The 14,325-nt window shown below is 33.1% G+C and overlaps 1 protein-coding gene across 1 annotated transcript; it reads left to right on the top strand.

Annotated features, from left to right (window-relative positions):
• The first annotated feature begins 857 nt into the window (after positions 1-857).
• On the top strand, positions 858-6,426 carry LOC141600166 (peroxisome biogenesis factor 10). Its single transcript, XM_074420348.1, has 11 exons — positions 858-1,138; positions 1,227-1,258; positions 1,739-1,828; positions 2,651-2,745; positions 2,856-3,054; positions 3,366-3,435; positions 3,535-3,613; positions 4,499-4,632; positions 5,197-5,291; positions 5,666-5,748; positions 6,213-6,426. Exons 1-11 carry the CDS (start codon positions 1,012-1,014, stop codon positions 6,313-6,315), a joined length of 1,107 nt encoding a protein of 368 aa, XP_074276449.1. The 5' UTR covers positions 858-1,011; the 3' UTR covers positions 6,316-6,426.
• The last annotated feature ends 7,899 nt before the right edge of the window (positions 6,427-14,325 follow it).

Raw genomic sequence — 14,325 nt, 5'->3', positions numbered from 1 at the left:
ACATGACATCACAAAATTTGATCTCAAGATGACATGTCAAATAATGAAACAACTAAGTTCAAAACACAAATATGGCAACAAATTTAAAGCTTCCTATAATAAAAATGAATTTAAAATAAAATATGATGTATTCCCTATCTTCTTTAAAAATATTTTAGTTGATTTTATAGTTAACTTATGAACAACTATAATAATAATCCAAATATAAATTTTATAGGAGCTTTTTTGAAAATCATTTTTCAAGTACTTTTTTTCCAAATTACACAGGTGTAATCATTTCCGAAAGCATATACAAGATAAAGTGGGCTGAACTTATCAACTACGAGTAATTAGTGGAAAATGGAAATCATTCATTTTGAATGAACATATAAATGTTTTAAAGGTGTTAATAGCAGTATGGCTCAATACATCTATATAACTAATTTTATCAATCTTGAATATATAATAATATACAGGGACTTAATTTTTGTTATAAAATATTTATTATAAAGTATTTGATCAAAAATAAAATTGGTGCTATTATATGCAATGATTACTCCTAACGTTCAAATAGAATATAATTACTAAAAATTAATCAAATAAGTTAAAATAATAATACATTTACAAAATATCAAATTTTATATCGGTTACAAACATATTTAAACCTGACTTATCTTCATCACAAAGCAATGAATTATGTTTTTTAGTTATTTGTATGTTTTACATAATTACATATAATTGCTAATTGTGAGTTTTTTTATTGGAAACCCGTAAATTTTCACAGTTTAAACCTAGTTTTATACCGATACTTTGTGCTAACCAAACGCCCCCTTAAGAATCTAAGATAGACTTATTGACCAAGAGAAATTTAGACACCCACACAAGACACAACCCCCCTGTCACCACAGACACACACACCTCCACAGTCCGTCCGATAGTCTTCAGTGTTTAGCATATGCAAATTAAGAAACAAGTGTGTAGAAAATTGGTAGTGGCGGCCATATCCATTTAGGAGAATCAATAAAATAAAAGATGAGGAATGAAGCAGGTAGATTTCCTGATGCGGCACAGCCCGAGATAATGAGAGCCGCGGAGAAAGACGAGCATTACGCCTCCTTTGTCTCCGACGCTTGTCGCGACGCTTTCCGCCATCTTTTCGGTTCCCTTCTTTTCTATTCTATTTATTATTTACACATTCTTTTCTACGGGACTACTTTATTTATTTTTAATTAATTAATTAATTGTAGGTGCTAGACTTGCTGTTGCTTACCATAGCCAGGTTACTTCTTTCTTCAGATTATTATGTTTAGATATATATTAACTGCTTTGCTTTCTTCTTGTTTAATTTCATGTCATATGCCATCCTTCGGGAGGACATATTTGGGTTGCTACTCCCCGTGTAATAGCTTGTTAACTTTCCCCCTCATTCGTACAAAAAAATATATCAAATCTATAGGATTATAGATTTGATGTCCACCACACTTATTGCTTGATCACAACCGGAGTTTGTATCCCTTCCCCTGCATTTCTCTTAATCCAATCCAAACCATGCCTTTTAAGTAAAACTTCACTGCTGCGTGATCGAATCGGCTAAATGACTTATGATTAATCCACTATGTATATTAAACTATTCTGCTGGACATTAGAGTCAGCCTTCCTTCATCTTTCAAGGATATTGCCTCTACACTTGTCTCGATTTATGGTTATACAACACTTTGTCTACTGCTCATTTCCTTGTCGCATAATAATTTCTCTGCAGACAAAACTTATAGGACAGATGCTTTATTACATTCTCACAACAGGTGCAGGCCACCAAACCCTTGGCGAAGAATACTGTGATATACTTCAGGTTTGTTTCTTATGTTTCCACCTCTCTATGTATACTCTAGTTGCCATCACAAACACTTCTTGTTAATGTGAGCTACTTCCCTTTAACGAAAAAAATCCTTTCTTCAATGCTATTGTAGTTTGTTTGAGTTTGACCTAAACTATCTATTTTAAACATAAGCTATGCTACTCAAAATTTGGGTACGAGCATCGCATAAGGGTACATATCAATGTATTAGACTCGCCGTTATTTTAAGACGCGGGGAAACGAGGAATCTAGTTAATGGGACTTCTCTTCAAAACAAACATTTAACTAAAAGTGTCGAATATTTTGAGTTTCCAAGTGATAAAGTGCTTCCTTTTTTTTTTTTTTATTTTTTTTTTAATTTTTTTTTTTGTAAAGATAAGGCTTACTATCCTCAAAACTCATACACTATGTTTTATATACCATTCCCTTCTACTTTTGTCCTGCAAGCCTCTCGTATCGTCTCTGCTAGCAGAAATTTCGGATTGGCAAGAGTTAAGTACAGATTCCATACGCATAATATTGAGTGTCGTGTTGGGCATGGGTATGCCATAAAGTGAAGAGTCAAAGTCACACTGAACGTAGGAAAAATATTGCCACCAAGCTAGTTGCTCTTTCTACCATCTTGCAGTTCATTTAGCATCGTCAAGGAGTAATTCGTTGCGAGATATATCTTCATGCTGCTGTATACCTCACTGTTGAATGGGCTTCTATCTTTTTTCTTGTGATAAATGATGCTATGGTGGGTACCAAGTTGGGAGATTCTAATCATTACTTTTGATAACTTTGGTGCGATTCTGTTGATGGTTCATACTGCAGATTGCTGGATCCTATGGACTTCCTCCAACTCCTGCAAGACGTACACTATTTGTTCTTTATCAGACTGCAGTTCCTTATCTTGCTGAGAGAATGAGGTTTTAACGTCTCCTTGCATGAAGTCATTTCCAGTATTTCATGTCTTCTGTGGGGCTGAACCCTTGCCATGTGTCTCATGAAAGATGGTTGTATGGTTGGGATGATGCAGCTCTAGGATTGCGTCCCGTGGCATGCTCCTTGCAGATTCAAATTTTGATGAATTTGGTGAGAACAATGCTCCAGCAAGGAGCCAACTGAGTAATGAGATACCGTCGTCCTCCATGTCACAGGTCTCAAGCTCGTCCTTGGCAAGGTTGAAAGACAAATTCAGAAGATGTCGTTTGTACATAATTCAGAGATGGCCTATGGTATGCTCCTTGCTGCTATTTCCAAACTTTTTTTTACACGCATTTGCATTCTATGTTATCTCGGCACTTCAGTGTGATCGTGTAGTATCTACAACGCTCCGAGCCTCCGACCTTCCCACACTTAATTTTAGTCCAATAATATGGAATTTTTCACAAAATTGCTTTGTCTTGCACTCCACACACTACACTGTTTTGCTCCAACACTGAGATGTGTCGGAGCAACATTGTTTGCGTTATTAGTTTGTCCAAGATAAACTGTAATACATTCTTAATGGTATTATTGTGACTTGTGACTACTGATGTGGTTGCAGGTGCTCCCTATTGCACGTGAGGTTTTGCAGCTGTTTCTTCGGACAAATCTTATGTTGTTCTACTTTGAAGGTGCTCACCTTATGTGCCTAGAGATGATGTTCATTTTTGAATATTTAACAATGCTGTTGTTCACAGAGGTCAATGTGTGTATCGGCTAAAAAAATGCAGGCCTTTATTATCATATCTCAAAGCGAGCATCTGGAATCCGTTACATGTTTATTGGCAAACCATCCAATCAAAGACCAAGGTAGCGCTGACAATATATTTTATCACTATTAATGTATTTATTTTTGAAATGAGATATGCCATCTATATTTTGGCATGTAAAAGTTTGTTTTAGCTCTGGAATCTTGATCTCATTCTATTCCCTACATCATTCGCAGTGATGTACCGGTGTATTTTGAGGAATTTTTCATTCGGTGTTTGCTCATCCTAATCTACTGTTGATTTGGATAGTTTAATGTTACTTTATTCATTATCTTCTTCTTTGTCCATTCTGGTAGAATATGTATGGCCTACTTTTTTTTTGTATTGGAGGGAACCATGTTTGTAATTTTATGTACAATTTATTATAGCCGTCCATGCTTGTGCACAGCCTGATTGAGTTGACAGTTTCCAGGAGTTTGCCTTTTCCCTGAATTTGAAATTCACTAGCACATCAAAAGTTATTACGATATTTCGTGATTGTTGACTTAACAGAATATGAGCACACAAATAGTATATGTAAAAGTAGAACAAAATTCACGTATAAATGGATGGATAGAGCTGCCCAAAAAAAAATAAAATGGATGGATAGAGCATGTATAAGTTGGTTTGAATAAGCGAGAAGGCTCTTTGTCACTTGGATGTTTTCTTACCTTCTTTGTGAGGGAAAGATGCCAACTGTTAGTTTGTCTCCGCTAATTGGGTACATCGGGGGAGTCTGTCTTTTTGATCCCCTGCCCTCCCCTCTCTCTATAGCAACTTGCGACATTGAGCTAGTGCTACAGTGGCGAGCTAGGCGGTGGGGTTGATGTTTGCCGCCTTACCTCTGTATTGACAACAAATAGGGGTTATTTCCGCATTAGAATTGCGTTGAATAATTGCTAATATTGTCTACATCTTTAATTTTCTCCAAGTTGGTTTGCTGCAGATATCAAATACTGGGAGTTTTCCTGTTAATTCAGCTGTGTGTCATTGGTGCTGAAAAACTACGGCGCAGCAATTTATCTTCCCTTGCAAGTTCAGCTCAGGAAATTTCTGTAGGGTCTTACCCACTTTCAGCAGGTTGATTTGGTGACCCTACGCCATTAAATCGTGTGATTTAGTGGGATCTGGAGTTGTGTACAGGCACATTGAAAGGATGCTTCAATGTGTTTAGTACTCCACGTATCCCAGGTTTATTGTCCTCATTAGTCTTTGGTGGTCAACCACAATCAACTTTTACCATTTTCTCCTAATATACGTAGGAATAAAAATATAATTCTTTTCATATTTTATTTATCAAAATTATGATTTTTTTTTGACAGTTGTAAAAAATGCAATTACATAATGTTAGGCTCTTAGAGCCCCTGTTACACCAGTGTTTCAATTAAATGTTCTGTAGTTCTGTTAAGACTATGATTTTTTACATTGTTATTTTTGAAGAAGTTTAACTATTGTATATTGTGAGAAAATACCGGTCAAAGTCGAAATTTTTTTTCTGTCAAAGTCGACATTTTTTTACTGTCAAAGTCAAATAAGGACAATTAATTTTTGCCGGAGTAATGAGGGTGGGGAAAGAAATCCAGATGGAAGCCAAGTGTTCTTTATTAAATATACTGAAGGAAGTGTTTACCTTTTGTCATGTAGGGCAAGGATTGCCTATGCTGAATGAAGATGGAAGTTTGATCACTGCTGGCTCCGAGAATGGCAGTTTTCCAGTTGAATCGTCTTCATCTTCCGAGGTGCATAATTTTAAGTGCTACTTATTTTCTCTTATGTAGCCTGCATTAGGGATTCTCACTGATGACTTGATGAGGAATGTCCAAACTTGGTTATACTATCCTGATTCTAGACAACCTTGGAGTATGAGATTGGAATTCCTTTTTTAGCAGTACTGTATGTAATTGTCTCATGAAGTAATATCAGTTATTTATGGTAAATAATAGTTCGTCTTGCTAATTCTAATCAGAATACTCACTGTAGAATAAGTTGTTACATGGGAAACTTAAAACCTAACTTGGTTTGAATGTATAATCATAGCCTGCCTTTTGATCGAGTTGCTTTTGTTCATTCTGTTTTACCTGAAGCAGTCTGTATCCATGTTTTCTGTTTTCAGGTCAAAGGAGCTAGTAAGTGTACTCTATGCCTAAGTGATCGAGAACACCCTACTGCTACACCTTGCGGCCATGTCTTTTGTTGGTATTAACTCTTTTCCCCTTAACACTTGCTGATGCCTAAGACTAGATTTGACAAAGAGGTCATTTGGTAGTGTATTATTTCAGTTATATTATTCACAATGAGTTAGGTCGGTCGTTTGGGTTTAACTATGTTTCAGTTGTGATATAATCTAGTCATTTCGAGTATGGTGAGTTAGGGCTGGGGACTTGGGGGAGTTTTTTGGTCATTGGTTACTAACTAGTCAGGTCTGGGTCTGGTCACTCCAGTTCGTGTCTATTAAGGTTTTTGTTGTATTATGCAGATATACTTTAGTATAACTTTAAATTAGTTAACTTAGTACGGAGTATAATTTTAAATTAGTCCGGGTGAGGCCATCTCAATCTAGTCATTCGGGGCTGGTGAGTTTTTAACCCGTTACCTAGGAGTTCAGGACCTATTAATTTGGACTTTCATTTTACATTTATTTCTTGCACTTTTCTGCGTAGGAAGTGCATTATGGAATGGTGCAACGAAAAGCCGGAATGCCCTCTATGTCGTACACCGTTGACACATTCAAGTTTGGTTTGTTTGTATCACTCCGATTTCTAGAACCATACATAATGAACTTCAGGCTGTATATGTCCGAATGAGTTAACATGTTGATAGTTAATACTGGAAACAAAAAAAAAAATAAAAAAATAAAAAACTCTGTTGTGATCTAATTTAGAAACTAGTTCTCAAATCGCGTTTCTTGGTTATATGTTGCCGCTTTCCAGGTCAAGCTGTTCATGTTTACATCACTTTCCTCACTAAGACAGCACATTCCTAAATTAGCTCGAATTACATGCATTGCCTAAGCACAAGAGTAAACATGTTACATGCTTTTTTAGATTATACAAGTCTACCTTGTGTTAGAAGTTATCAGTTACTACAATCATGGAACACCAGCTTTTTAAATTTCCAGATGCCCATGATAAACTAAGGACGGTTGGAATATACATACAGTTTTCAGCATTAAAACAGTAGTGAGGTTATTTTAGGAATGAGTATGACAAACAAATGACAATGGCATAGAAAATTATAATTACGAGAGAGACGATGTTGTACTGCTGCACTATCAGTAATTGAATTATCTTGTGGGTATTTTATAAATTTGTTACTTTTTTCACGAGGAAAAGAACAAGGTAAAGATGAAAATGCGACAAAATTTGCGTCACCCATGTTCAACATTAAGAGAAAACAGTTGACTTGCTCATAAGCTCATTTGCCAAAACAACTCATCAACAAAGAGAGATGGTAGGTAATATTAGCCATTGGTCGGCATATTGCTAAGACGAACTTCTTGAGGCAAGAGATTGTAAGTGATCTTGAGGGAATCAAAAATGTTCATCTTCAACACGAGTTCTGTTCTTCGTCTGCTTTTCTCTGGATAATTTTGGAAGTTCATGGTGTGATTGAAAAATAGAGCCGCCATCTTTATCTTGTTTATATTCTCGATCTCTTTCACGACCAAATTGTGGGTTGGGTGTCAAATGTGAGGATTTTTCTTCAAGGAAATGGAAGATAATAAGTGGGTGGTTAATTTAAAGTTTCACCTATGGCACAGCAAGGGGAGGTTGAAGGTAGATAACTCCCAATCTCACCCTTTGTGTTGAAGCAATCAAGTCATTTCCGAACTAGTCAGTGTGACAATTTCTTCAATGATTGCACCAACCGGATACAACTACTTAATACAAGGCGCGTAAATCTTCGAAAGCCAAAAACTCCATTCCAATATATAGCTTTGCTTTAGGACATCAATGTAACAGGACAATTTTATCTAATAAGAGACGGATTCCATCTCGTTCCCATAATGTGAATAGAAAGATCTTAAACCTTAATATCGGCTCTTGATTCTTTCAAATATTCATGATATATGATAATAAAATGATCAGTTAATGATAATAAGTGATGAGACAATCATAAATGACATATATAAATCATTCTTGAATTAAAAGTTTGATGAACTTACTACTGCTTTATGCGTTCCTTTAGCTGTGCAATCTTTGGCAACGGTGTCCTGTAGTCAATAGCAAATTCTAAAGCATCTCCTTGATCTGGACTCCTTCCTATAGAAGTTGCTGATCGGCTTAGTAGATAATGATGAAACACAGCGTCCTGAATCCTTTCAAAAAACCTATTCGAAACACCCTATGAGCAATGTAATCAAGGTCCAAGTGATGAAATCGATCACGCTTTTAGCCTTGTGGGTCTTCTTGATATGGGGTTTTAACAAGAGACACCAAAGTAGGAAGTACGACTCCAATCCAAATAAAGACGATCACGTTATTCTGCAACCCTTGTGTAAAATAGACAACATTCTTCTTCAAAAGAAACTTCCACTCAATGAATAACACAATTAAATGAATAAACCATTGAGATAGCAACATGCAAGTAACCATGATAAGAACAAACCATTTCCAAACTTGTTCACCTAAAAATAGTTTGTGGATTTTTTCTCAATTTCATTGCTTTTTAAACCCATGTCCATGCTAATAGCAACTTGATCATTTTCTTCAGGATTTCTCATCTTCATGTTGTTGCTTGTTTATGAAGTATGTATGTATGTGTTTTTGCAGCTCTTAAGTGTGTTTATTAACTGTGTTTATTAAGTTAAGCATATGCAATGTTAGAGAGATTAATAAATGAAAAAACTCAAACAGCGGTTTCGAGTAGCTCAGTGAACATTTATTTATATGTTTATGTAAATTATGTTTATACATATTTTGAATCAATAAGTCTGGCTGAAGACGGTAATATTTTGTCGCAAGCTCTAATACTTTGTCCTTAAAATGGTCACATTGTTGGAGCTTGTATCCTCCACAAATTAGTGTGATAACATTTGTAAATCTCTTAAAGGTTCACAAGGGTATACTTCGTATTTAATCAGTTGATTAACGATTACCTAATAACAGTTGGCTTGCTAGAAAGTTTGACGTTATTATCATACAAATGGCGGTGATCAACTGGTCCCTAAAGGTCACACCTATAGGATGTGTTTAAGAGATGTGGTTATGGAAATGTAATCACATTAATGCCTTATATGACTAAACAGTTAGTCAATGTGTTGATGAGACGATTATTTAATGCCGATTAAATAATATTAGTTGAGACGAATTAACTGTCAATTCGTAAATTGAATATAATAAGTTATATTTAATTAATGTATATGATGTAAGCTTGGACGAATTAATATGTTAATTCGTAATTAAATGTAATCGGTTATATTTAATCAACAAGATGAATGTGTCATAGTGGTAATAGTGAGGGTACTCAAACCAAGAGGTTATGGGATCGATCCTCACTAGATGACAATTTATATTTAACACATTTTATACATTTTTGGAATAACCGAAAATAAGGAAATTATACTCATTAATTTCGGATTTGGGCCGAAATTTTGGAGAAAAATATCTCCCTCATTTAACTCTTATTCGGTTTACATAAGAGGAGAGGGGAGATCATTTTTCTACCCTAATTCTTTTCCCATTCTTGCCTCTCATCTCAACAAAACGCAACCCCCTAATTTTACAGAAAATTTGAGGGATCGATTCTAGCAAAATCAAAGGGCATTTTTCATATCGTCTTGGGTGCAACTGATAGGAGAATATCATTGCGATATTGTTCATAGGCCATAAAAGCTAGGACCGAAGGTTATTTCTTAATCCTTTACGTTTTGTTTATGCAATTTAGTTTTATGACTCGTAATCATCACTTTATAATTCGTTATAATCCTTAAAATAAAGGGATGCATACAGATAAATCCCACAAGTGGTATCAGAGCCAAGGCCACGAATTTTATTTTGATGATTTTCATAAAATTGTTAGGGTTTCGAAAATAAGAAAAAAAAACAACACGGCTGAAATTTTTTTTTTGCCGAGATAAAATTTTTTCCGCAGCCGGTTATGTTCTTGTTTTTTTGATGATTTATTTCCATTTGATTCATACATATTATTGTTTTAATCAGTTAAGATGATAATAAAATGAATTTGTAGATACTTTGATTTAATTCGGATTAAATTAAATTGTAAATGGAATCGTCATGTTGATGATATAAAATTCGTTTTTGCTATATAGTTTTTAGCATATACGGTTAATCACGTTTCATTAATTCATATGCTAATCGTGTTCTAATAGCAACTGTAAACGATCTTTCTTCATCTTATTTTTGTTTTAGGGCAATTTTTTTTTGCCGCAAGAAAATTGTTGACGGCTGTTTTTTTAGGGTTTGCCGAGAAATCAAAAGGAAAAAGTTTTCCTGTTTTTTTGTTGCGTTTTTTCTTGAATTGCTGAGCCAAAATAAAAAAAAATTTGTTTTGTTTTGTTTTGTTTTTTTTTTTTTTTTTGTTTTTGCTATCTTACCGAGAGGAAAAAAAAGGATGGGCTGTTATTTTTTTTTTTCGGCCGCGTGCTGAAATTAATTTTTTTTTTTTTTTTTTTTGTGTTTCTCTTTTAGTTTTGCCGAGACCATAAAAAAAGGGAGTTTTTTTGTTTTGTTTTGGCAAATTAATTATTGTGAAGCGGTTCATAATTAAAAGATACCTAATTATTTTAAAGCAGTTTAAAATATTGATGGATTATATTCATATTACAAGTTTAATATGAATTAAGATTGAAATTAATGTGATTAATTGAGGAATTGTCACTTAATTTTATCAATTAAATAGGTGGTTTGGATAAAATTAATCTACATAATTAAAGAATTATGTTTTGTATATTTAAGTTAATTTTAGTTGATGCATTTTATTTTTGTTGAATGAATCGTTGAATGAATTTATTTACGTATTTTTTTTTGCAATCGGTTGTAATTTGTATTACTTAGTGTGGCCTTAGTCAAATTATGTTTTCGTAATGATGGGAACATAATTTTTAATGTAATTTGAGATCTCGAATCTCCTTTATTTTTCTTTAGTTTTTGGGTTTTGAAATTAGAATGTAATAAATAGGTTTATTATGTAAATTTATTTATTGTATTTTTCGAAGAAGACTAAAGATGGAGATTGGAGCTCACTCCTGTTGGGAAATGTGTCCTCAACAATAGTGCGATCACATGATTTAAATATCATTATTAAATCTCATTTTAAGAATACATGTGGGATGTAATATTTTACAAGTCAACTGGTCCACACATATCGGTAATGATTGACTGACTAGAGTTTGACATTACTGTCGTGCGACGGTGGTGATCAGTTGATCCCCTTAGGTCATACCTATAGGGAAATACTCTTAATTGATTATTTAATTAATCGTATACCGATACGAGTTAATTAAATTGCTTAAAATTGACGGATAATTTTGTGAGTATAATTTACGTATCTCATTGTAAATATGATTAAATGAGACACGGTCTAAGTAATCGAATTGTTTTATTACTTAGATGAAATTATTGTTTCTGAGAAACAATTGAAACGGAATGAATAAATTATTATAAATACAGAATGTTGTAGTTTATAATTTGGAAACATTTTTGGTACAAGTAATTACGAATTACTAGTCGATTTTGTAAATGACATATTTTATGAGTATGTTGATTTTTAATATGTTAAAAATACATTACAAATTCACATGTCAAGTAACATGTCACATATGTCACACTTGACAAATGACAAAATAAAATGGACCTTCCATTTTATCTTGTATAAACCGAAAATTAGGAGTATTAGTGGAATAATTATGTTGATTATTTTAATAAGAGAAAACATAATTATTAAAGTCTAATCTCTAGCCATGCCCACCTATGCTTTTGAGAAGAGCAAAAACAAAAGTATTGGGCATCCTACCCAAGCCAATTTTCGGCCAACCATACAAGAAAAGAAAAAGAGCTTTTTCTTTTCAATTCATTCATTCATCATTTTAACATATAATTTTCTAGTGTAAGAAAGTTGATATTCTCTACATCTTATGAGATTTCTAGAGAAATAAACCACAAAAATACTCCCTCTTGACCGAAATTTCAAGAGTGAAAATACAATTTATATTGTGTCAATTTTATAGTAAAACTAATATTATTACTAGATCTAAATAATATTGGTTATTAAGATGTATTCCTTGGGTATATGCTTTTGGGAGGGATTCTACATTTGAATCCTTGTTCTTCCATTTGGAGAGCTCAAGAACAAAAGAGAAGGAGATCTCTTTTGTGCCCATATAAACCGAAATACCCATTGTAAGAATATGATTTCTCCTCTATTTTTCATATTGTTTGCATGCATAAAATCCACATTTAATTTTATGACAAATTAATTTCGACATATATGAGTATGTTAGTATGTATATGAATCTACTTTTCCTTCAATCGGTATCAAGAGCCACGGTTGTTTGCATGCAAATCGGTTAAAAGTTTTTCCGAGTTATAAGAATAACAAATAAAACTTGTAAAATTTGTGTTATTATGAGATATCACGAAATTAATCCATGCATGTTAATATTTCTGGTCCTAAAATGTTTTAGGATATATTGGTTAATTTTTCGGATTTTTATTGTTCATAATTTACAATAATGGCATTTAAATGTGATTTTATGAGTAAAAATGTCATTTTTGGTCTAAAATTAGCTATACTTCGAATTTTCACTTGGTTTATGGATATGTTGTCACATATATTATTTTGAGATAACCTGTAAATTTTCATAGTTTTTGGACTTGTTATGCTCGAAAAATGAATTTCTCATTATTAAATTCGGATTTAAGTGAAAAATAGGTTAATATGAGTTAAATTTAGAATCTGGTCATAGAAAATTAATATGTTGTCACATGCAATTTTACAAGACGTGTGTAAAATAATTGGCTATAAAGAAGTCTTTTTGCATGATTTATGGATTTTTGAAGAAAAATAGCATAAATAGTGACATTATTAGTGGAAAATTAATAAAACATAATCTATGACTTAGGAAAAACGTCTAATGTTGCATTTTATTATATTTTTCAGATATAAAATTGAAAAGTTAATGAAAATAATTTTTCCATGTTTTTATGATTATTTTATTAAAATCGATAAACCGCAACATTGTTTTTCCGGGAAAAAAAAAAATTTCGAAATTTTTAACCTAAGATTTTGAACATTATGAGTGTCATGGAAATTTTCCAGAATGTTCATGAGTTTAAATTTCAAAATTTGAATTTATTTGAAATTTTGTGATTTATTTGAAGTTTAATAGCTTATTTTTGTAATTTTTAGTCCATTTATGAACAATTTTATAAATATGGGTTAATTATAGTCAAATTATTAGTGAAGACTAAATTTTGAGTCCTAAGAGGTTAGGGTAATTAACTTATGCATAAATATGAGTTTATGTATTTTTGTGATTATAAAATGTTGAAATCACGCAAATCCGTAAAAACCGAGTAATATACGATATTGGCTAATTAAAGGCGATTTAGCATAAAATTGAGCATGTTCATACATATTATAATGCTGCATTTTCTTTATGATTGTCATAATTTTAATTTATGTAATTTTGAATTATGTAATTTTACTTAGTATGACCTTAGATTTTAATTGGTATTTCCCGAAATGTATGGGAATACCGATTCGGTTGTAATTTTATTGTGATCTCGTATCACCGTTTTGTAATTTAATAGATTTATTTTATTTTAGTTACAAATGTATAATAGGAAATTATGTAATTTATTATGTAATTTTATTCATTCCGGAGTTCCCAAAGACGGATTTCTTCAAGAATGGCGATACATAAAGACGGTGTTACCTCGAGATGCGTGCCTCAACCGAAGTTCAAGGGACCAATGGAGTTGGTTTCCGAATATGTAATAGTTAAATAGTTTTTCTATCTTAGGAAAGGCCATACTAGGATTTATTTATTTTTTATGCTTGCATTTTATTTTATGTCGCATGCATCGCAAAATCGCCATAACTAAACATGCATTGTCATTTTATCGAGTTTGTCGACCGTGTCAATTAAAATTATCGTAGTTCACCGCTTTAGTTCACTTAAAACGTGATAGATAATAAATTGACATGACCTCTCGCTAAAACAATTAATTGAGACATAGCCTTACCAAATAGTAGAAACCATGAAAACCTATTTCGCGAGGGAGTGCGCTCGGCCCCACCGGGGTACAAACCTTGTTACGTAGGGGAAGTGGGTGATGAATGTTAATCCACCGAATTCATGTTGATAAGGGATGTATCGGCCACACCGTGCCCAAGTTAATATGGGTTTGGATCATGGACACATTTATTCGAAATTTGGATTGAACTCAACAAAAGTATTTGATAAGGGATGTATCGGCCCCACCGTGCCCTTGTCGATGTGTTTTGGGCTATAGATAATTGTTAATGTAATGTTATCGACCAAGAGTTCTAAAAGTAGAATCGATTAAACGTTAATCCACCGAGTTATATTGATAAAGGATGTATCGGCCCCACCGTGCCTAAGTCAATATGTATTTGGGTCTTGGAATCATTTATCATAGTTGGGTAGAGGTCACTATGTAAATGCTATACTTGTTTTTCAAGTATTAATAAAACGATAAATGTTAAGTTTTCCACTATTCCGTTTTTATATTGTTCTATTTCTTTACCACAATTCATATACGATATCATTTCGATTTTGACTCAAAT

The sequence above is a fragment of the Silene latifolia genome, chromosome 9, assembly GCF_048544455.1.
Source record: "Silene latifolia isolate original U9 population chromosome 9, ASM4854445v1, whole genome shotgun sequence".
Lineage (NCBI taxonomy): Eukaryota > Viridiplantae > Streptophyta > Magnoliopsida > Caryophyllales > Caryophyllaceae > Silene > Silene latifolia.
Note: the sequence above shows the minus strand (reverse complement) of the source record. Positions and strands in the feature narration are given on the sequence as shown.

What these genes read in the sequence shown, in the direction of transcription:
- LOC141600166 (XM_074420348.1), top strand. Translation starts at nt 1,012, where the DNA reads ATGAGGAATGAAGCAGGTAGATTTCCTGATGCGGCACAGCCCGAGATA. An exon ending in CTGTTGCTTACCATAGCCAG is followed by an intron (nt 1,259 to 1,738) that starts GTTACTTCTTTC and finishes ATTTCTCTGCAG; the next exon opens with ACAAAACTTATAGGACAGAT. An exon ending in AATACTGTGATATACTTCAG is followed by an intron (nt 1,829 to 2,650) that starts GTTTGTTTCTTA and finishes TTCATACTGCAG; the next exon opens with ATTGCTGGATCCTATGGACT.